This window comes from Artemia sp. Qi Xiang Cuo, chromosome 5 (assembly GCF_049724085.1).
Source record: "Artemia sp. Qi Xiang Cuo chromosome 5, ASM4972408v1, whole genome shotgun sequence".
In the NCBI taxonomy this organism is placed as follows: domain Eukaryota; kingdom Metazoa; phylum Arthropoda; class Branchiopoda; order Anostraca; family Artemiidae; genus Artemia; species Artemia sp. Qi Xiang Cuo.
Window position 1 is genome coordinate 62,196,210 of NC_142798.1, and position 24,622 is coordinate 62,220,831.

General features: G+C 35.9%; 1 protein-coding gene across 1 annotated transcript in view; it reads right to left on the minus strand.

Annotated features, from left to right (window-relative positions):
* LOC148952353 (cadherin-AgCad1-like) overlaps window positions 1-24,622 on the minus strand; it is a 229,081-nt gene that overhangs the window by 17,691 nt on the left and 186,768 nt on the right. Inside the window, exons 26-28 of the mRNA XM_089089826.1 lie at window positions 20,326-20,480; window positions 12,544-12,750; window positions 8,353-8,514 (exon numbers count right to left, since the gene is read on the minus strand). Coding sequence (XP_088945952.1) covers window positions 8,353-8,514; window positions 12,544-12,750; window positions 20,326-20,480 — 524 coding nt within the window. The remainder of the gene's footprint in view (window positions 1-8,352; window positions 8,515-12,543; window positions 12,751-20,325; window positions 20,481-24,622) is intronic.

Sequence of the window (24,622 nt, forward strand, 5' to 3'; positions counted from 1 at the left end):
TTAGCTATCTCATTATGGTCCTATATTCCAAATTAACCGAGGACAGATACCGTGAATCTTATTTGCACTATATCGTCCCAAGGCTGGACCAGAAGTGTAAAATTTTTACACAGCTGAAAATATCTGGTCTGCTTTACCTGCTGTGTGAAAATTATTAATTTCTGGTCAAGCATGAAGGAGATATGGAGCAGATAAGATTCACGGTATCTCTCTTCTTCCTATACCATACTATATTGTACACACAGAAGGACATGTTTATCTGGACTGTGAGCAGAGCATCGTTCGACTGAAAACCATATAGGCTACCTGACCTTAGTTTTTCAGCATTTGCTTAGAGAAGGAACCAGAAAATATTCAGAGTAAATCAGTAAACAGAGGAAAGGCTCAGCTAGACACTAATGTACCAGTATTGAGTTTCTACAGAATTTTTTAAGATTCATAATAGCAAAATGGACATTGCAAAACTTGTGTTTTGATGGTTGCTTGTTGCTTTTATGTTACCTTACTTCTGCTTAACTCCAGCATCTGGTAAAATAGGAAAAGAGGTTTTAAAGATAAATTAAAGTTTTTTTGTTGATTGCTTCAGTTTGGATTCCTCAATTTCCTTCCCTTTAAATGAGCCGAACAGCTCTTAGCTTGAAATACTTGATGGTTATGGTTACACGAAAGTGGCATAGGGTAAAGGAGCTGGTAGTCGGCCAGGTCAGAGTAGTCGGAAATTCAAACAAATAACATTTTATTAAAAATTTGTCAAACCACATCTTGAGTTGTTTTTTTTTTATGCCAGAATATAAGCAGTGTTTCTGGCCATCAAGGAAAAAAAAAATACAAAATATATATTATAAAAATATTTATTTATAATTTTTTTTATGTTTGTCTGTCTGGATACTATGCCGTGGCCGTATACCAGCTCCGTTACCCTAATGGCTATACAAAAACTATATAATTCCTCTTTCTGGCTTACTAAAAATCAGAGTGAAATGGTTAATGGTTATAAAGAACCCTCATACTAAAAATGGGTGACAATTTGTTTATTTTGGTGTAATTGCCAATTTTTTAATAATAATTGCCAACTTGCTAGCTGGTTAGATTGACAATGATGTTGATGGGGTATGTTTTGGATTATCAGACAATATGCCAAATTAAATTATACTTCATGTAAAACTATAACTGTCAGAAGCTTAATATTCTTGAGTGCATGGGACAATCAGAAAAATTCAGTTGATGCAAATCCCCAGTTAGCTTGATGTGCTTGCTAATTAATAATTTCAGGACTTTCTAGCCAAAACTAAGCTTTAAATGAAAGGGTAAAACCTATTCCTGTTTCATTTAAGACTTTTCTGCAGCAGATAGACACAAAAAAGTTGTTCATGCTTTTCCAGCAGTTTGCTTTAGATGGTTAGAACAAGCAGGTGGTTAAAACATCCCTTTTTTCAGATTGTCGCCATGGGAAAATGGGCGAAGTATGCCAAAACATATAATGAAAGGTGGGAGAATGAATTTCCTTGGGTCAAGCAATGCCCAACTGATGAGTCAAAAGCATACTGTACGGCGTGCAGAAAAGAAATTAGGGCTCATCATAATGACCTGTCAGTGCATGCTAGCTCTCAAAAACATAAACTGAAGTCAATGCAACAGGTCCCGTCAAAAGGTTGCAAGACACTTGATGGCCATGTGACAGTTTTAAGTGACAAAGTGAAGAAACACGAGCTTGCCATTGCCTGTCACATTGCTTGCCACTCATCTGTTAGAACGGTAGACCACCTAGGAGAACTGATTAATGTCATTATATCTTCAACTGCTACTTCTGCTGCCAAACCAACAGATCGACTTAGACTACCTCGTACGAAATGCAGTGCTTTGATTGTGCATGTGATTGCACCTAGTCTACTAGAAGAAATAGTGCAAGATTGTAATAACAAGTATTCTTTGATATTGGATGAGTCTACAGATGTTGGAACGCACAAATACATGGCTGTATGTATTAGATTCTTTTGCAATAGAAGGAAGAAAATAGTGACACGTTTCCTAGGACTTGTCGAGATTCAAAGTGCTACAGCTGAGAACCTTTATAATTGACTGAAGGACTTCATTGAAAACAAAATTAAATTGAAGCTGGAGAATATTACAGGACTAGGAACTGATGGTGCCAGTAATATGGTTGGACAGAACTGCTCTTTGTTTACTAAACTAAGGGAGCATAATCCTGATCTAGTTTTGATCAAATGCATTTGCCATTCGTTGCACTTGTGCATGTCAGCAGCAGCTAAAGTTTTGCCAACAAACATAGAGTTTTTGCTAAGAGAGACTTATAACTGGTTCAGCAATAGCCCTCTCAGACGGGAGGCTTATCGTCAAATATACTCCTTGATCAATAGTACGGGAAAAGAGCCAAAGAAGATTTTGCAGCTCAGTGGCACTCGTTGGCTCGCCAGAGAGGCTGCCATTGATATGATTCTTGAGCAGTGGCTTGAGTTGAAGACTCACTTCAAAAGGGCAGCGCAGACTGAGCAATGTTTTACTGCGAACACGCTTTCGATGATGTACGAGGATGATGTGAACTATTTCTTTTTGACATTTCTGCTTCCTATTACAAAAGAATTCACCAGAATGAGCCTCTTATTTCAGCAGTCTTCTGTCGACCCAGCCAAGTTGTTCAAAGATTTTGAATCATTTGTTTCTACATTATTCCGTCGTGTCGTGAGAGGGGCCGAAAAACTGACTACCGCTCAGTTGCTAGAAATAGAAATGATAGAAGAAAACTTTTTAGATGTTACACTTGCTGATCTTGGAACCAATTTCCGTCGAATGTTGATAAACTCGAAAGTTCCAGATGGACAAAAGAGTGAACTTAGAAAAAGATGCTATGACTTTCTGAAGAAATTGTGTGAAGAGGTGAAGAAAAGAGTCCCTTCACACATGAAATTGCTTTCAACTGTGGTTTTGTTATCACCAGAGCACTGTCTGAGTCAGACTCGTTGCAGTTTTGATAACCTACCTTTGTCTCTTCTTGTGCCAGTGCCAGATAAAAACTTGCGGAAAGTGGAACTAATAGAAGATCAGTGGAGAAGACTGCTGTCTATCGACTGGACACTGGTGGTTGAGAAAAGTGAATCTCTCAATTCTGAACAATTTTGGGTCGCTGTGTACAATTACACAAATGCAGGGGGAGAATATTGTTTTAGAGAACTCGCCGCCTCTGTACTCAATATTTTGGCACTACCAGTGTCGAACGCGTTTGTTGAACGGGTTTTTAGTATAATGAACTGCGTTAAGACAAAAGTTAGGAATAGAATGGGCCTGAAGCTGCTTTCGGCGATATTATTGATTAGAGGGTGCCTTCATGGGGATGAAAAATGTTGTCAAAATTTCATCCCTTCGAAAGCAATGTTTCAAAGGTTCGACAGCTCTATGTATAAGTGCGAAAAAAGTAATGCTGAAACTGAAGATGAAGACATCGCGGTTTTTGAACTGTTAGATGAGTTTTTTGAGGAGTGATAACCCACAGTTGTGTATTTTTTCTGTGGTGCATTTGTTGCTGGATAATATTTTGCTTCTAATTATTTAGACTCAGGGCGTATTTTTCACTATCATCGGACTCGCGTTAATGATTACGGCTGGACTTCCACCAACTGTCTTCAGTGCAAAAGAATAGAGCCTCATGGCTAGAATAGAGCCTCATGTATTGGATTTCCTTGTATTTCTTAAGTTTTAACCCAGATTAACAATAAAACTTTCTGTAATTGTGGTTTCAGTCTGATTTTCTTTGATTCTAGGTTTTAAAATATCGGATAAAGATTGAATGCCTAACAATACATAATAATTAAGTATATACGCTCCATGGATTAAATGGGTTGATAGAGTGAAGTTGAAACTTAAAACGAACAAAGTTATTACCCCTCTACTTGTGACGTCATATATTTACTAGCGCTTTACTGAAAGCAAAAAAAAATGGAAGAAAGGTTGTTCTCTAACTGCTAGAAAAAAACAGCCACTTATTGGTCTGTACCTATTATCGATTATCGCCTCTGAGCCTCTGGAGCATATATATCCGGTAAATTTGCCAGTGATATGATAAAAACTTGGGACAAAATAGTGCAGATGTGAATTTTCTGTTTGTTACTAGGTATTCTTTTAAGCTCACATAACATTGTTTTTCAATGATATCATGGTATGTATAAAATAAACCAAGTGTCTAAAGAATACATTGCCTTTTTGTTTTCAGGGAAGCACTTGTCAATTTTACGACGTCATACGTAGAAGATTTGTTATTTTTGTTCGCTCACAGAGCTCTTTTTTGCTTTTGACCTATCCTTAAGTTTAGGTTATCTGATATGCCAATTGTATCTCTCCTCGTTTTACCCATAACAGTGCTATAATAGGGTTATAATAGCGTTCGCTATTTTTGGGCTACTTTGGGCTATTTTTGGGCTAATGATTGCTCCTCTTTGGGCTATACGTTATGCCAAAAACCTGGCAACACTGGGTCTCAGGCTTTAGGGAGAATATTATTGGGAAGGTACTCTATAGGATTTTCAAATCCTTTTACTGTCTTTAAAGTTATGATAAAAGCCAATCTAGTGCTTTCTTTCATTAGAACTTAAAACTTTTATCATATTAAGAGAGGGCTAAGCAGATTTAAAAGAGCTTTGTCAAAAGTAAGTATTCATGCATGCATCTCGTTTAAATGAATTGTGAGGATTGTTTCCTTTATTTTTTAGTGAGTAATTAATTTTTGCACTACTGAACATTGGGTTGCCTATTATGATGCGGAGGGGGGTGCTCTTCTGCCTTGAGACTGAAAAACAAGAAATAGTTGTCAAAAAGGGTACAAGTTAGCTTTAAATGATAAGTGGTACCCCAGCATCCAAAATAGCTTGACCTTTCCTCCCAGAGAAAGAATAAAATTCAGTTTCTTCTTAAATTACTCCAAAAGATTTTTTAGGCCTTAGAATAATCTATTTTCAAATATATTAGCTTGGAATATTGTTCTGTGGACTTAAGTCTTAGGAAAAATACACTGACTTGCATCAGCATCACATTTTCATTATGTAACGTAAGCTACTTAATGTAAAATGGCCTATGATTGGTCAGTTGAAAATAATCTACCAATTAGAATCAAATTTGCTCTCTTACTGACCTTCATTTAAGGTCGGGTTACCCATTGTAAAATTACTAATTACCCATTGTAAACATGCATTACAGTTATATTTAGATTTCTTTTGAATGGGTGAGACAATTTTCTTAAGGATATCAAACAGTTCGTGGTATGGAACTGTAGGTAAGGAGCGATGCAGCTCAATAGTAACCGAAACTCTAAGAAACAGAGTCTTGATAACAATAGATCCATCAAAAGAATCGACTTTTGATGCTTATTCGCATTAGATTGTCAAAATAGTGTATCTTATAAATGGATTTGTGTATTAAGTTGGAACTCTCAGAGAATACTTAAAAGAAAAATAAGTACAAAGATCTCAATACTTTTTTCCTGTTCTCAATTTGAACCTATCCTATTTTCTAGTAGAAAGAGTATTGAACCTATCAATTTAAATCAACAATAAATCATATTGAGAGACATCAATTTAATGTTCTAATAAGTACAAAATTGTTAAAAAAAACTGGACTTTTTTTGTCTTTGGTGATTACTTCAACAACTTTCTTTTTATTTTGTTTTCTGTTTTGTCAGTAGGACTTCACGAATGTAGGGCTTCATGTTTTAGGTTCACTAGACTAAAAGTGACCACAGGTCATCGAGCCTACTGTAGAATCCTTTCACCTGCTCCAATCCATTTTGCAATAGCCGAACATTTTCTTCATCTTTGACAAAATCAAGCAAACACTGTAGAGACAATTTCTCAACACCTTCAGGATTCATTCCTACACCTAATCGAGGTAAAAAATTGACAAGAAACGTGAAGAATTCGACAGCATTCAATTCCTCATACGGTTGTCTAAGGAATATTTCAACTTGTTGCTGAAGTTTTATAGTCTTGTGTACAATGGACGGCATTAGCTTATTGATATCTGATACAGTCACTGGGACAGAGAGTTTTTCATACCCATCGCACTCAACTCCAAGAGTTTCAGAAAAAGAACCACAAATTTTGTGAATAGTGGCCCATATTGCTTGAAAAAGGCACAAAACTGATACACTTGTTTCGTCTTCTGTTTTATTTTGCATTTTGAATTCATCGTAGTTTTCAATCAATGAAATAGCGTCATCTATTGTAGTTTGAACAAGCTTTAGCTTGCCCTCCACTTTATTTTTAACACTTGCTACTGAAGGTTTTGCGTAGGTAGTAGGGCTTTCTTTGTCCTTGGTGATTTCTTTAACAACTTTCTTTTTCTTTCCTTTTGTGTTTTTAATTCCTTCTGCGGTTGGATCGCCCTCTACTTCATTTTCAACATTTGCTGATGAAGGTTTTGCCTCACTAGGGCTTTCTTTTTCCTTGGGGATTTCTTCAGAATTTTCCCTTTTATCTCCTTCTCCGTTTTTAGTTGCTTCTGCAGTTACTTCTGCAACATTTGCTGACGAAGGTTTCGCACCACTAGGATTTTTTTCGTTCTTGGCGATTTCTTCAACAGGTGATGTTGAGCTGTTACTGGCTATGTCTGTGTCAATCAGAATGGAATTGTCAAATCTAGTATAATGTCTTGAGCATGCCTTCGTTTCAGATTCTCTATATTTTTTAACAGCCCACCAGACTCCTATTGCAGCACAGGAGGCTGGTACTCCAACGGCAAGAACCTTGAATACTGTATTCATTGTAAAGGCTTTATATATGATAACTCTATAAACTTCTCTGTATAACTGATGACCTAACCATAGGAATACCGACATATATAACAGCGATGACGTCATTTATTCACTCCACTAAGGTTCATTTGATGACGTCACTTATAAATATAAATGGCTGCATTCAGGTTGCAACCCTAATGACGTCATATTAAAATCGTATCATAATATGGCAATAACGTTATGTAAAGATCGAAGTGGGCACAATTTATTAATTATTTTTCAAAGGCACTTCGTTTTGAGAAAAAAAAATTTTTTTTTGTTGATTCAGGGATGGTAACTTATTTTTTCGAATGATATTAACGTTAAAGGTTATAGTTTGAAAAATTCTTTTTCAAAGAACTGAACGCCCGTTGTAATTAGCGAGTCAGATTTTATACCAGTTTCCGTCGAGTGATATACATAGTTCAGCACTGCTTTATGCAAAAATTTGCATTCCATCATACAGCCGAGAGAATGTCCGTTTCCAGTTACAAGTTGATATCACAAGAACCAGATACTTAGTAAAATTGAAATATATTCAATTTATTAAGTCTTTGTATAAAAATCTTTGTACTTAATAAATATCTAAGTCCAAAGGGAAATTGCACTCAAATATCAAAACTACCTGTTAGCCAGCAAATGAAAATAATCCGATTCAATTCAATTTTTCAATTCAATTCTGTTTATTACAAAATGATATAACACACAACATTAATCCAAGTGGCTGCCCAAAGAAAGACAGAAAAGCACTTGATACTGGACGACCACATATATAACAAACACTTAACAAGCAAAACTCTCAACAAACAAACAAAAAAAGGAAATAAATAATAATAAATAAACAACTAAATTACGACAAAGCTCTAATCAAAAAAAAAAATTTCATTTTTCTTTTAAACAAACCGAAGTGCTCCTCCGCCCGAATGCTCACTGGAAGAGAATTACAAATCTTAGGACCTATATATCTGACGGATTATGAATGAATTTTCAATAAATGTCCATATCTTGTGTGGAAATCACACAAGTTTAAGCTTGTGTGAAGTGGAATCAAAATAAGGTGTTTATCCAACGAACTCTCAGATAAGACTTTAAAGTAAAAGACTATTACGTATATTAGGGGGGTTGCCCCTCCTCTACACCTAGCTTATTACGCTTAAGTTTGAATTTTGTCCCAATTCTTTAAGAACGACTCCTAATACACAAGGTTCGTTTAGTTAGAACAATAAGAAGTTTTTTTTTCAAGAGTACTAAAAACTTTAGCGCAAAGAGCGTGGCGTCAAGGAGGATCAACCCCCCTAATATAAGTAATAATTTCTGTTCGTTTTAAGTTAAAATATTGTTTCTTGCTTTCAGTTGAAAAAACTTGTTTTTTTTTATTTAATAGTAACAACAAGGGCGTAGCCAAGCCTTTCGAATTACAACGATGAACCAGATTATGCTGATATTAAATCCAATATATGGCAGTGGTCTTAAACAATTTTTAATTTAGATAAATCAGTCTAAATATAGCTATAGTTCTTTAGTTGGTCAATCATTCAGGTAACAGTTAATCGAAAATCCCCGAAATAACTTACCTTGCATTGTCTGGCTGTACTTTTCGTTCGTCCACATTCCAAACTGGATTTGCCCCTTCTGCAAACTTGTTTGTATTGGGCAATGCCAGGCCAGCTCTGTTTAGCCCTGAATCTTGGGATCCAAACTGTGTTGTCGTTAAAGCTCTCACTTGTCTTTTCAGGCTGAAATCATTAATATAATTTACTATAGGAATGTTATAAAATCTGTTTTAGAATATAACCCGCATTTCAACCTTTCTTGTTTTTAATTATAAAGTCGATCACTCCTTAAGCTTTGATAATTGTTGCATATATCACTCGTTTTTTCTTTTGGAAAAATTTCGAAAGAAAATTCACAAACAAATTTTCAGAAAAGTACTAATTAAGACTTCGAGTACTGAAAGATTAGACGCGTTGGATAATTTATGAGACTCGGCAAGAGAAGTTTGCCAAAGACAGCACTGTTTCAGGTATGTACCAAGGAGGTGGGGCAAAGGGGTGGGACAATTAGAGTGGGGTCTTTTTAGCCCATAGATCAGAGAAGCCATTTCAAAGAGTACCTCAACTTAGCAATAAAAGCTATAATAATTTTTTCTCGTATAATTGTATTATTTTCGTTTCAGGTTTTTTATGACTTCTTTTCTTCATCCAATGAACAATTTATGATACAAATGAAAAAGAGAAAAGTAGAAAATAAAAACTATTTTTAAATCCCATGTGTCCTTTGCATAATAAAAACCCTGTCCCCCCCAAAAAGACAAAAAAAACAATTAGTCCGTCATGGATTAATACAGATTGCCTTTAAGGAGTTTGCAAATCAGTTTGTAAGTCTAAGGTTCTCACTAACATCGGACCATCAGTACCTGGATTGTAGCTCCTTTTAATATAAACTTATCGTAGTGCCTTGCCAATGTCAAGAACCAAATGTACCTAAAGTCATGGTAGCCGCTTGCTAACTCCGATACTCTTATGAAACAAACTGATAGAAAATAGATGGCACCATAATGTACACCCTATTTTTAAGGTAAAGCAGTCATCAATACTTTCTAGTAAAAATAAATGTTTGACCCTTATGACTCTACATGTGGCTCCCAGTTCGGGGGAGGAGGTGGAGGTAATACACAATGTTGATTTGTCCCCCATTTTATTCGATATATGCTCTATTGATTTTCGTTGTCATAGTACGACAGCTTTAGAAAACATACAGGTCTTAGTGGTACCCTGTAAAGCTATTTTTAGCTGGTTGCTAAATACAAGGGGAGATTTTCCACCATATTATGCATCAGAAGTATGCAAGAGCCCCTAGCTTTAGTTTTAAGAATACTTTTTACCGACATAGCAGGATCGCTTTAGTATCTTGATAAATTAAAAAAACTTTTTCCACAAAATAAGTTTTTCAAAAAAAAGTAAAGAACTAAATTAAACCAAAAATGAGAAAAAATAAAATCAAATAATCTACCAAGCGTGAAACTACCACAAATCAGCATCGATAAATTAATGAAAGCCAAAACGAACAGATATCACAATTAATAACCGAGTCAAACTCTAAGCGAGCAGAAATTAACACGAGTCGGGCTCAAAACCCCTATGCCTTCCCAAGGCCAGAACACAATTTGCACTTTACTAAAAAGTAAATGTTTTTACTTTTATAATTTTAATCCATCAAATAATATTAATGTTTTGATTACTAAATATCAGTATATGTATGTTAAACTGACAATGCACATTCATTTGTTTTTTTTTTCAGTAAAGTGCAAATTATGTTCTGGCCTTGGGAAGGCATAGAGGTTTTGAGCCCTACTCATGTTAATTTCTGCTCGTTTTGAGTTTGACTTTGGTTATTTATTGTAATTTCTGTTTGTTTTGGGTTTCATTTATTTATCGATGCTGATTTGTGGTAGTTTCACGCTTGGTAGATTATTTGATTTTGTTTTTTGGACATTTTTGGTTTAATGGAGTTCTTTACTTTCCTTTGAAAAACTTATGTTGTAGAAAAAGTTTTTTTAATTAATTTCTGTTCGTTTTATATTGACATAGTTTTTTCAGGGAAAAAGAAAATAATACTTTAAATCTTTTCTTCTTTTTTAAGACTTTATAGTTTGGCCTGGTATTTGTATGCTGGAGAAAAATTTTCAACAATTTTTAACAACATACACCATTTTACAAATCTGGACACAAATAGTAGTGTTTAATTTAGTTTCATACCTCCTCTAGTTGACCTGAAATAAAAAACTTGATACCATTCGCGAAAAAAATCTATTTACTTTTTTATGATAGCTTGAATAGACTTACGCTATTTTGATTTGGTTAAATTTTAAGAGCAGAAGTAGTCCCGAAAGTTTGAACATTATACCCTCAGTCGTTCTTGGGATACTGCTGAGATGCCTTATTAGGAATTAGCATTAACACAGTGCATTTTGATTTAATCCTAAGGCAACATTTAGTTTTTAAACAAAATGGGCAAATGGGAGGGGGGGCGTGGGAAAGGGGACTAGTTGCCCTCCAATCACTTTCGACTATTAAAAAGGGCATCAGCCCTTTCTATTTCAATCGAATGAGCCCTTTTCGAAATTTCTACAACAACTCCTTCGATATGAAGTGCCCTGGTCTAAACAAAAAAAAAATATAAAAAAATAATACATTGTACCCACATCGATCTTTACTATAAAAATGTCAAGCCTTCCAATCACTTTCGAAAATTAAAGGGCACTAGCCCTTTCAATTTCCAATCGAATGAGCCCTTTTTGAGTTTCTACGACAACACTTTCTATAAACACCATATATGACCCAGGGTATAACTTACAACCCTTGCCCTGAGGGTTGTGGGGAGGGGGGGGGGGGTTGTCATCCTAAAAGACCTAATTTCCAGAACTTTCAACTGCGTTAAACAAAACGGCTATCTCAAAATTTTGATTGGATGTCTTTGGGGAAATGGTGGGTGTGAGAGGGGGGTTAGTTGCCCTTCAATCACTTCGACTATTAAAAAGGGCACTAGCTCTTTCAATTTTAAATCAAAAGAGCCCTTTTGAAGTTTCTACAACAAAAGTTTCTATAAAAGCCTTATATGCCCACAGGGCATAAATTACAACCCTTGCCTGAAGGTTGTGGGGGGGGGGGGTTGTCATTTTCAAAGACCTAATTTCCAGAACTTTCAACTACGTTGAACAAAATGAATATCTCAAAATTTTGATTGGATGTGTTTTGGGAAATGGTGGGCGTGGAAGGGGTGTTAGTTGCCTTACAATCACTTTCGACTATTAAAAAGGGCACTAGCCATTTCAATTTCCAATCGAATGAGCCCATTTTGACGTTTCTATGACAACGCTTTCTATAAAAACCTTATATGCCGCCAGAGCATAACTTACAACCCTTGACTTGAGGAATGTGGGGGGGGGGGGGGTGGGTGGGTGTCATCTTCAAAGACATAATTTCCAGAACTTTCAACTACGGTGAACAAAATGGATATCTCAAAACTTTGATCAGATGTGTTTGGGGAAAAGGTGAATGTGAGAGGGGGGTTAGTTGCCCTCCAATCACTTTCAACTATTAAAAAGCGCACTAGCCCTTTGAATTTCCAATCGAATGAGCCTTTTTTTGAAGTTTCTATGACTACACTTTTCTATAAAAACCTTACATGCCCCCAGGGCGTAACTAACAACCCTTGCCCTGAGAGCTGTGGGGGAGTGTCCTCCTCAAAAACATAATTTCTACCTGGAAATCAACTACGTTGAACAAAATGGCTATCTCAAAATGTTGATTGGATGTATTTGCGGAAATGGTGGGCGTGGAAGGGGTGTTAGTTGCCTTCCAATCACTTTCGACTATTAAAAAGGGCACTAGCCGTTGTGATTTCCTATCGAATGAGCCCTTTTTCAAGTTTCTACGAGAACTCTTTCGATACGAAGTGCCCTGGTATGGAAAACAAAAACAAAGAAAAAATAATAATGCGTTCTGCCAACATCGATCTTTACTTACGCAGCGCGATTACGCTGCCTATGATATTTTCTTCTCTCAAAAATAAATTATAAACTCCACTGCTTTTAAAATCTGATACAGTGAAGCAGAAATATACACAGGGGATTGGACATAAACTTATAATCAATAAATTCCAATTAGGCTTAAACTTCCCCTAAAACCTCATTTTTAATTTTATTCAAACTAACTAAAGATATAGGACTTCCAGTTAAAGATTGTTTCATTAAAATTGAATACCTTGTGACCTTCATGATGTACATAGTTGTGATGGTTATAACAAGAATACCCAGAATAATAGCCGTGACATAAAATAGGACCATATACAGCTGTTCGCTTTGATTTTGCGGCAATATCTCCTTAGGACCAAGTTGGGTCAGTAGAAGACCAAGAGAATCTCTAAGTGTAGTTTGAAGCTCTCTAGTCAAATTTCCAACGGATAAAAGCCTAAAAGAAAAATATATAAATTGAGCATTAAAAAAAAAAAACTGAAGAAAAAAGGTTGAACTTACTTTGATATTCGTTTGAGTGATAGTATGCCAAAGAATAAGCTGTATGAAAAATCTAGGTCGGTTTCAAACAGTTCGTGGTAACGAACTGTAAGTAAGGAGCGACCCGGCTCAATGGTAACCGAAAGTCTAAAAAACGTTACGCGCCTGAGAAAATTTGGCTTATTTTCGAAAAAAGGGGAAAAGACCCCCTAAAAGCTATAGAACCTTAATGAAAACCACATCATCATATTCAGCGTATCAGAGAACCCTACTATAGAGGTTTCGAGCTCCTATCTACAAAAATGTGGAATTTTTCATTTTTTGCCAGAAGAAAGATCACGGATGCGTGCTTGTTTTTTCCAGGGGTAATCGTATTGACCAAATGGTCCTAGAATATCGTGAAAGGGCTCATTCAAACGGAAATTAAAAGTTCTAGTGCCCTTTTTAAGTGACCAAAAAAATTGGAGGGCAACTGACCTCCTCCCACGCTCATTATTTTCCCGAAGTCACCCGATCGAAATTTTGAGATAGCCATTTTGTTCAGCATAGTCGAAAATCTAATTAATATGTCTTTAAGGATAACTTAATCCCCCACTGTTATCGGGGGAAGGGCTGCAAGTTATAAACTTTGCCCATTGTTTACATATAGTGTTGGTTAATGGAAAGTATACAGGCGTTTTCAGGAGGATTTTTTTTATAGTGGGGGGTTGGGTTTTGACTTGGGATTACGTGGAGGATCGTCCCATGGAAGTGGGGTTAAGAATGGATGTGACTTGTTCCTGACTTGGGCACTGAACTCCCCAGCATTATTTAAAAAACAATCAGAAATTAAATAAAAAACAAGTTTTTTTCAACTGAAATTAAGGAGCAATCTTAAAGTTTAAAACAATCAGAAATTATTACGTATATGAGGGGGTTCGCCCCATAGTCAGTACCTCACTCTTTACGATACAGTTTTTTTTTAGTACTTTCAGAAGAGCCATCTATTCTAATTAACCGGCCGTTATGATTCAGGGGTTTGTGATTCGGACGAAATTCGAACTTTAGCGTAAAGAGCGATGTATTGACTTGGGAGCAAACTCCGTAATATACGTAATAAAAACATACGAATATAGAAATTCGTTACGTAAGTTAATTCGTAAGTTAAGTTAGAAAAAAATTTCGAGAAAGCCAATTAGCCAAAAAAAAAGGAAAATTAATATGCGAATTTCGTTTTAATTATTCATGTAGAGTGAGCCAAAATCAAAGCTGCATTAATTCAAAAACGCCCAGAAATTAACGAAAAAAAACTAGTTTTTTTAACTGAAAGTATGGAGCGACATTAAAACTTAAAACGAACAGAAATTATTCCGTATATGAAAGGGGCTTTCCCCTCCTCAACACCTCGCTCTTTACGCTAAAGTTTTTAATGTTTAAAAAAATAAAGTTGTGAGACAGAGTCAAACTTTAGCGTAAAGAGCGTGGTGTTGAGGAGGGGTAAGCCCCTTTCATATACGGAATAATTTCTGTTCGTTTTAAGTTTTAATGTCGCTCCTTGCTTTCAGTTAAAAAAAACTTGTTTTTTTTAGTTAATCACTTTCTAGAGCTATATGAGAAGGATAAGTATTAAAAAAGGATAATCGTGAAACAGTGATAATGTTGTAGGAAGTTACAAAGGAAAAAAAAACACAATTTCTAGTGACGGAGAATTTATTTTGCAAGGAGATGTTAGAGACGCTACTTGAAGGATTGAAACATAGTAAGAATGCAGGCATTGCTAGTTCAGTAAATGAGTTTTGTAAAATGCCGGTTGCAAAGTTAGAGGTAAAACAATAAAAACTATCAAGATAGTTTTTGGATAAGGGTAAACAAGTTATTTTAGGAGCACTTTAATTAAATCCTTTCATAAGAGAGGTACAACGAGTGAATAAGCAACTAACCTAGAGATTTGCTTGATTTCTGTAGGAATCATGATGATATTTATTAGACTAAGATAAGCAGCATATAAAGCTTTAAGAGAAGAAAAGCGTAATTTAGGGAAACGGTGCGTTGATCAAACTTTCAGTCTCAGATAAATAATTAAGGAACTTCTGAATTTTCAGACCTATTTAGTCCATAGGCTTTCGATACAGCTGACAAAAAGCTGTTGGGAAGGTCTGACCCTCTTATGGTTTTAAATAAACAAAGAAGTTTTTTCAATTGAAAGTAAGTAGCAACATTAAAACTTAAAAGAAAAATAAAATAATTACGCATATGAGGGGGGTCACCCTCTCCTCAATACCCCGCTATTTACAATGAAGTTTGGTTTTTGTTCCGGTTATATAAGAATACTCCTGAATCAGATTAAATAAAAAAACAAGTTTTTTCAACTGAAAGTAAGGAGCAACATTAAAAAGTAAAACGAACAGAAATTGTTACGTATATGAAGGGACCCCCTAGTCAAAACCTCGCTCTTTACGCTAAAGTTCGAATTTGTTCCAATTCTTTGAGTGACCACTGAATCACAAAGGCCGTTTAATTAGAATAGATAGCTCTTTTGAAAGTACTAAAAACACTTTAGCGTAAAGAGGGAGGTATTGACTAGGGGGCGAACCCTCTAATATACGTAATAGTTTCTGCTATATAATGCTGGGAAATCCGGCGCCTCCTTCGTAGAAATGTCCTTTTCCCCATGAAAACATCCTCCGTGGAAAGATGCTCCCATTTAATTTCCTCCCCCAATCCCCCAAACCATAAATAATCCCTCCTCAAAACGTCTATATACTTCCCAATAGCCAGTACTATATCAATCAGTTCGTGGTAACGAACTGTAAGTAAGGAGTGACCCGGCTCAATAGTAACCGAAACTCTAAAAACAGAACTTTGATACCAATAGATACATCAAAGAATCAGCTTTAAATGCTGATTTAAAATATATAAGTTTCATCAATTTTAGTCTAACCCATGAAAAGTTACGCGCCTGAGAACATTTTCCTGATTTTCGAAAAAAGGGGGAAACACCCCATAAAAGTAATAGAACCTTAATGAAAATCACTCCATCAGATTCAGCGTATCAGAGAACCCTACAGCAGAGTTTCAAGCTCCTATCTGCAAAAATGTTGAATTTTGTATTTTTTTGCCAGATTAAAGATCACGGATGTGTGTTTATTTGTTTGATTTCCTTTTTTTCCCCAGGGGTGATCGTATCGACCCAGTTGTCCTAGAATATCGGGAGAGGGCTCATTCGACCGGAAATTAAGAGTTCTAGTGCCTTTTTAAGTAGTCCAAAAATGGAGGGCAACTAGGCCCCCTCCCACACTCATTTTTTCCCAAAGTCACCTGATCCAAATTTTTAGATATCCATTTTGTTCATTATGGTCGAAAATATAATAAATATGTCTTTTAGGATGACTTAATCCCCCATAGTCCCCGGAAAGAGGCCTGAAAGTTATGAACTTTACCCAATGTTTACGTATAGTATTGGTTATTGGGAGGTATACAGACGTTTTCAGGGGGGATTTTTTCTGGTAGTGGGGGGGGGCAGTCGGGGGTTATGTGGGAGGATTTTTCAATGGATGAAGTTTTCATGGGGAAAGAGACATTGCTATGAAGGAGGCACCGGATTTCCTAGCATTATTTGAAAAACGATCAGAAATATAAAAAAACAAGTTTTTCAACTGAAAGTAAGGAGCAACATCAAAACTTAAAATGAACAGAAATTATTATGTATATGACTGGGTCCACCCCCTTGTCAATACCTCACTCTTAAGCCAAAGATTTTTTAGTACTTTCATTAGAGCTATTTATTCTGATTAACGGCCTTTGTGATTAAGGGTCATTTTTAAAGAATTGGAACAAAATTTGAACTTTAGCGTAAAGAGCAAGGTATTGACTAGAGGGCGAACCGCCTAATATACGTATTAAAAATATATGAATATAGAAGTTCGTTATGCAAGTTAATTCATACGTTACGAATGTTTATTACTAATAAAAACGTTCGTAAATAAAATTTTGAGAAAGCAATTTAACCAAATAAAAGTAAAATTAATATGCAAATTTTGTTTTAATTATTCATGTACGGTGAGCCAAAATCAAAACCTGCATTAATTCAAAAACGTTCAAAAATTAAATAAAAAAAAAGTTTTTTTTTAAGTGAAAGTAAGGAGCGACATTAAAACTTAAAACGAACAGAAATTATTCTGTATATGAAATGGGCTGTCCCCTCCTGAACGCCTTGCTCTTTACGCTAAAATTTGACTCTTTCTTGCAACTTTATTTTTTAAAACAATAAAAAACTTTAGCGTAAAGAGCAAGGCGTTGAGGAGGGACAGACCCTTTCATATACGGAATAATTTCTGTTCGTTTTAAGCTTTAATGTTCCTCCTTACTTTCAGTTAAAAAAAACTTGTTTTTTTTATTTGATATAAACAATGGACAAAGTTCAAAGCTTGTAGCCTTTCCCACGGGGACTGTGGCGGATTAAGTCATCCTCAAAGACATAGTTATTAGATTTTCGACTATGCTGAACAAAATGGCTATCTCAAAATTTTGACCGGGTGACTTTGGAGAAAAAATGATCGTGGGAGGGGCCAAATTGTCCTCCAATTTTTTTGGTCACTTAAAAAGGGCACTAGAACTTTTAATTTTCTTTCAAATGAGCCCTCTTGCGATATTCTAGGACCACTGGATTGACACGATCACCCCTGGGGAAAACATACAAAAAACAACAAAAAAAATAAACACGCATTCGTGATATTTCTTCTGGCAAAAAAAAAAAAATACAAAATTCCACTTTTTTGCTGATAGGTACTTGAAACCTTTGCGCTAAGGTTTTCTGATACGCTAAATCTGATGGTGTAATTTTCATTAAGCTTCTATCACTTTTAATGGCTGTTTCCCCCTTTTTTTTGAAAATAATGCAAATTTTGAGGCTCGTAACTTTTGATTGATACGACTAAAGTTGATAAAATCTTATATATTTGAAATCAGCATAAAAATCCAATCCTTTTGATGTATCCATTGGTATCAAAATTATGTTTTTTTAAATTTTTGTTACTATTAAGCCGGGTCAATCCTTACTTACAGTTCGTTACCACGAACTGTTTGAAAGACTGTTTGATTAGAATAATAAAGCTCTTTTAAGAATTACAAAACAAAACTTTAGCGTAAAGAGCGAAGTATTGAGCAGAAGATGACCCCTCTCATATACGTAATAATTTTTGTTCATTTTAGTTTTAATATTGCTCCTTACTTTTAATTGGAAAAACTGTTATTATTAATTTAATGTCTGATCTTTTTTTAAAAGATGCTGGAAATGCCCTCTCATTTACGTAATAACTTTGTTCATTTTTGTTTTAATGTTGCTCCTTAGTTTTAATTGAAAAAACTGTTGTTTTTCTTATTTAATTTTTGATCATTTTTTAAAAGATGCCGGGAAATCAACTCCTCCTCCATGGAAAATTCCCTCCCCCACGAAAAATTTCACCATGGAAATATTCTCCCAGAAAAATTATCCCAGAAAAACGTCTGTATACGTCTTAATAACCAATACTATATGTAAACAATGGGCAAAGTTCATAGCTAGCAGCCCTTCCCCCGGGGACTGTGGGGAGTCAAGTAATCCCCAAAGACATAGTTTTTAAATTTTTCAACTATGATGACAAACATGTCTACATAAAAATTTGGATTGGGCGATTTTGGGGAAACAATGAGCGTGAGAGGGGGGCTAGCTGCCCTCCAATATCTTAGGTCACTTAAGAGGGACACTAGAACTTTTGATCTCGGATCAAACGAGTCCTCTTCCAATCTTCTATGATCACGGGTTTGATACGATCACCCCTGGAAAAAAAAAAAAAAAAAAACAACAACACATATCCGTGATCTTTCTTCCGGCAAAACATGCAAAATTCCACATTTTTGTACATAGGAGCTGGAAACCTCTACAGTAGAGTCATCTGGTATGCTGGAGCTGATTGTGTCGTTTTCATTAAGATCAATTGATGTTTTGGGGGTGTTTCCTCGTTTGTCAAAAATTGGGAAAATTGTCTGAGGCTCGTAATTTTGATTGGTATTATTAAATTTGATGAATTTTATATATTTTGAAGGGGCATCAAAATTCGATTCTTTTGATGTATTTATTGTTATCAAGACTCTCTTTGTTAGAGTTTTGGCGACTATTAAGCCGCATCGCTCCTTACTTGCAGTTCATTACCACGAACTGCTTGATACTAAATAAGTACATTATAAAGATTACTGCTACGTATAAGAATAATATTGTGGGTTAATGTAGGAGGTGGGGTTAGCAGCTGTTTTGGAATTCAGAATTATGGAGGGTTATGTCCTACCAGAGCTGTTCCATGGGTTGGTGGTGCCCGGGGAAAAACTGCCCCCTCCTGACTCAAATATAAGCAAAAAAAAAAAGTGAAAATTTGGATCAAAGTGGAAAACTCCCCAGCTGCGGCGCACCGCAGCCACAGTGCCAAGAATAGCTTGCCCCGGTAGCCCTTCCCTTTTAACAGCTCTGTGTCCTGCCCCTGTGAGTATAGATTTTCTGATGAGCTTTGTCCTAAATAGCTTGACAAAGGCTATGCGACAACCTTTTATTAATTTAATGATACAATTTTATGCCGATGATTCGAGCGTCCTTGATAAGATACTAGCGACATAAATGAACTTTTAGGGTTTTGAAACATCAGGGTCTTAGAATAGTTTAAGAAGACATAGTTGCTTACACTAGGAATACAAAAAGGTAAAAAGGTGATGTTAGGTAATTAAGAAATGAGTCACGAGTATGCTTCAACTACCTGGGTAGTATTATAAGCGAAGATGGTGGATGCAGGGCAGCGTAAGAAAGTAAGAAAGCGTAAGAAAGAGAATAGTCAAGGCTCGGGGATTTTTTCACAACTTGATAAAGCTTAGAAGACTATAAGATATATGATTGGACTGATATTATAATATAATGACTGTAATCAAGTACAGCTCTGTAATCAAGTGATCAAGATCAATTACAGATCAAGTAAAATCTACGGTAACGATATACAGTGATCAAGTACAGCTTTAAAATATGGGGGCTTCAAAAGATTAAGGATGACATGTTAGATGTTTTAAAGAGGAATTGCCTTAGAATAGTTCAAGGTCCTCATCGGACTAACCGTGCATCAAGCAATAAGCCGTATGAAAAATTTGGTTTTATCCACTCTTCTATGAATATAATATAAACGTTCCTGAATTATTTACTGTTCAAAAAATTGAACACCAAAATAGCAACAAGAAACTATGACCAAGGGACTCAATTGGGGGAGGGATGGGCACTTACACCCTTAGATTATTAATTTTGTTTTGCATTTTTTAAACAGTCGAAAAAACAAAAACAAAAGCACAATCCCAAACTTTGAATATTGATTTTTGTGTAAATTTATTTAAAAACGAAAGATCCTCATACCTCCTACATTTTTGTGAATTAGCACCATTGGTTCGATTTTGTCTTGTTTCTCAATTTTATACCCTTTGACAAAAGAGAAAATTAACAGCCCCGCCCACATTTAATTTCTATGAAAAATTAAATACTTCTTACCTTTGAACATCATATTTGCTTATTGGTTCATTTATTACTTCGTCAACGAAGTGTGAAGTAACCTCTGATGAATTACCTATTCCCACACTGGGACCTGGTAGCACCTTTTGAATGTTGCAACGTTTTTCTAAGAAATCACTGAAAATCGCTTGAACCTAAAAGTACCAGAAAATCATAATATCTGTCTATCTAGAATGAGCATTGATATTCGTATTGAAAAGTATTTGCATGGCATACATTAACAAGCCTAAAATTTTATTTGATTTCACGTTTTTTTTCAAATTGGATTAACATTCTTTTTTCCAATCGACTTACATGTTTGAAGGTAAATAAATTACAACATCATATGTATAGCTGTATGCTGGATAATCAGAAACAAGACACAACGACAAAAAAAAAAGAAAAAAAATCTTCCCTTTTCTTGGAGCTCAGACAGCCTCTATTCTTTCATATTCTTTCAGGATTTATTCTTCCAGGATATGGTTTTGCTAAAAATCCAGCATAGTCACACCAATTCTTTTTTTTTTGGGGGGGGGGATCAATTTTTTGAAAATCAAGGGGAGCTAGGTTTTGTTTTTCAATGAAGGTACGGAGAACAGGGTATTTTTTTTATGAAAATACCAAAAATAGGTATTTTTAAGTTTTGTTGGAGGGAGAAAACACCCTCCCCCAATTGATGCCACAGATCCAGTATTTGGTCGTTGGTGAAGATTTGCTTAATTATGTACTAAAATTTTAAGATAATACTAATATTGTTTCAAGATTCCAAAATAACGGAAATAGAATTACATTCGTCAAGAAACAAACACGAACATGTAGAAAAGGAAAATACCTTTCATCACTACCTCCACTCTCATTTTAAAAAATTCAGGGGTCAAATCTCCAAAACTCCGAAATTCTCAGAGAGAAGAGACAGAATTTCGGTGTCTGAATTTTGTAAGTATAAAAATCGTTTTATTAATATTTTTTCATATAAACCTATTTCTCTCAAAGTCCTTCTAAAATTTCTTAAGTTCTTTAATTGAGAGAACTACGCTACATGCAGCCTTCAAATATTTTAATCTTTACCTTCAAATTATAAAACATGAGTTACATCAATTGTTACAGTTTATACCCTGAATTTTAACAATGGTAACTTTCAGGTGAGAAGGACCTTTGAGATAGCAGGATAAGCTGCAATTGCTGCTAGATTAATGCAACATATTTTAAGAAAAACTATCACTTGAGTCGTTCCCGGTGTAATTTAAATTTGAGCAAACTTATTCAGCTAGATTAAGACTGTTGTATTGTTGTTTGCTGGTTTACAAGGTTTTGCCGTGTTAATTGTTAAATATGGCTAATTTGGTTATTCAGTTTGTTTGACAGTTCTAGGGTGAAAATAGTCAGGTACGATGATAATGTAGATTGTTAGGGACTTAATCGCTGCTTGTCCCTGAGCTACAAATTAAGACTGAAAGGCACTTTACCCGGGTAACTCCTGACCCATTTCTTATATCAATGTTACTGTGAATGTCCAAAATCTGGTTAATGTCAGAATTCACTGATGAATGTCCAAAATTCCCTTTTCTCTGCTTGAATTTAATTGGCTTTGCGAATCAGCTTTTTAAGTCTTAAGGAAGCTTTGATGGTAAAAGTTGAAGTTGGTTCCAGTGCAACTGAGCTACCGTATAACTGAACCATAAGCAACTGAACCCCCGTGCAACTGAAACCTCACGTAAATGAACCCTCGGGAAACTGAACCCCCGTGTAACTGGACCCCCGCGCAACTTAACCCTCTTACAACTAAACGTCCTTGCAACTGATCCCCCTCGAAACTGAACCCTCGTGCAAATGAACCACCGTACAACTGAGCCCCCATGCAGCTGAACCCCCGTACAACTTAACCCTCGTGCAACTGAACCACCGTGCTCATTTGGTCAGTATTCTACAAATATGAGGCAATATCATTGGGTAAAACACAAGGTAGAATCTTTACATATTCAACCTTGTTGGAATTGTTTGGTGTTTAAAGTTATGATAGAAATGCCTTTTAAGATGATTTACAAAAAAAGCTCTGTTTTGTTGCCACAAAAACAAAGAAAATTGGACGTCATAAACCATTAAAGCAAGATTTATTTCCCCTGTTTTTATGTCTGTTAATAGGGGTTCCTTTCGCCCTGTCACTGTCTACGGGTCTAGGCACTTACCCTTTAGAAAATTACCCTCACACGGAATATACCACTCCCCCCTGCGGCTGGTTTGTTTCCAGTTACTTTTAACTTACAAAAAAGGGACTAGAAATTCCAATTTCTGATCGAATAAGCATCCCTTGAAGTTTCTACGACCCTGACACGGAGATGGGGATAAGGAAGGAGCAGTCCCCCTCCTATATGGAGTAAATTCTGTTCGTTTTATGGTTTAATGTTACTCTTTACTGTCATAATAACAGCGTAGACCAGAAATATTCCCATAAATCTAGAGAGTTTAAATATCCCTCTTGATTAAAGTTTTTTCGGGGGGGGGGGAGTAACACCAAAAAGGTGAAAATGATATTTGATACCTCTTGATTTCTGGGAATATTTCTGGTCTACCCTGTTCTTATGAAAGTAAAGAGTAACATTAAACCCCATAGTGGGGAGAATTTTTTCCCTATAGAGGGGGAGACTGCCCCTTCCTCATCCCAACCTCTGTCTCTTGGTTGTAGAAACTTCGGAGAATGTTCTTTCGATCAGAAATTGAGAGTTCTAGTCCTTTTTTAATAAGTCAAAAGTGATTGGAAATCAACAGCCGTGGGGCGTGGGGGGATTTTCCGGGGAGATTTTTCTGGGGGGGGGGGGAAACGCCTAGAATCATAGAAAATTACAGGGCGAAGGTAACCCCCATTAGCAGACATAAAAAAGGAGAAGTAAATCCGGCTTTAAAGGTTTGTGACGTCTGATTTTTTTTGTTTTTATGACAAAAAAGGAGAGCTTTTTTAATGAATCATCTTGACAGGCATTTTTATCATGATTTTAAAAAACAAACAATTCCAACAAGATTGAACATGCAAAGATTCTAACTTGTGTTCTACCCAATGATATTGCCTCATATTTGTAGAATACTGACAAAATGAGCACGATGGTTCAGTTGCACGGTGGATCAGTTACACAAGAGTTCAGATGTATAGGGGTTCAGTTGCACGGGGGTTCGGTTGCACGGTGGTTCAGTTGCACAGGGGTTCAGTTGCACGTTGACTCAGTTAAATGGGGTTGAGCTTCACGGGGGTTCAGTTGCACGAGAGTTCAGTTACACGGGGGTTCAGTTGTGGTGGGGTCAGTTGTAGGAGGGTTCAGGTTCACGGGGGCTTGGTTAAATAGGGTACATTTGCACGAGGGTTCAGTTATGCAAAAGTTCAGTTGCACGGGGGTTAGGTTGTAGAGTGGTTCAGTTACATGGGCTCAGTTGCTTGGGGTCAGTTGCACGGTGATTCAGTTATACGCACCCCGTTAAAGTTAGGCTAAATTAGATATAAATCTCATAAATGGGTTAAAAACCTAAGCCAACCTAACCTAATCTGGCACCATCAAACCTTGCATTAAACTGAAAAAGTTGGCCGGCATCGCTGACTAAATCCAAGGAGAAAAAAAGGTATTTCGAACATTCACCGGTGAATGTCGACATTCACCAATTTTGGAGAGTCAAGGTAACATCAATAACTCGGACAATATAATCTTGTTCCCGGTAGGGAAGTGCGTAAGGGGAGGGGGATAGGGGTTCTTCCCTCCAAATTTCTTGGCACTTCTAATCCAAATAATCATTTATAACTAGATTCTTTTTATTATTGCCCTCTTCCTCCCAAAAAATTCAAATTTCTATGCACAAGCCTATTTGCAGGTACTAATAATCTCTGAAAGTGTGTAGTGAATATAGTACTTCAGGCTCATTTCTTGCCTGTGCCAAGTAACAATCCGACTGCAATATGAAAAAATCTGACAAATTTCAAATTTTTGTAAAACTTCAGACTAAATTTTTGAAAAGTCATCAAAGGTACCTTGCTTTATTGAATACTTGACTGTATTTAGAGTTTGAATCTTATTTATAGGAATAATACTACTTTGTAAAGCAAGATATTAAGCTAAAAAAGGATCGTCGGAGGTAAAATAAATTGACATTTTAAATGATGAAATCTAACTTTGAGATAAATTGTGCAAGTATCTTAAAATGCATAGGCTAATAATGAAAACTTAGTTTTTTCACTCAAGTTTCAATATAATCAACCCAAATATGTTTTATCCCCCCTCTACTTCCTCATATTTATAATTAGTGACTTAAAAAACTA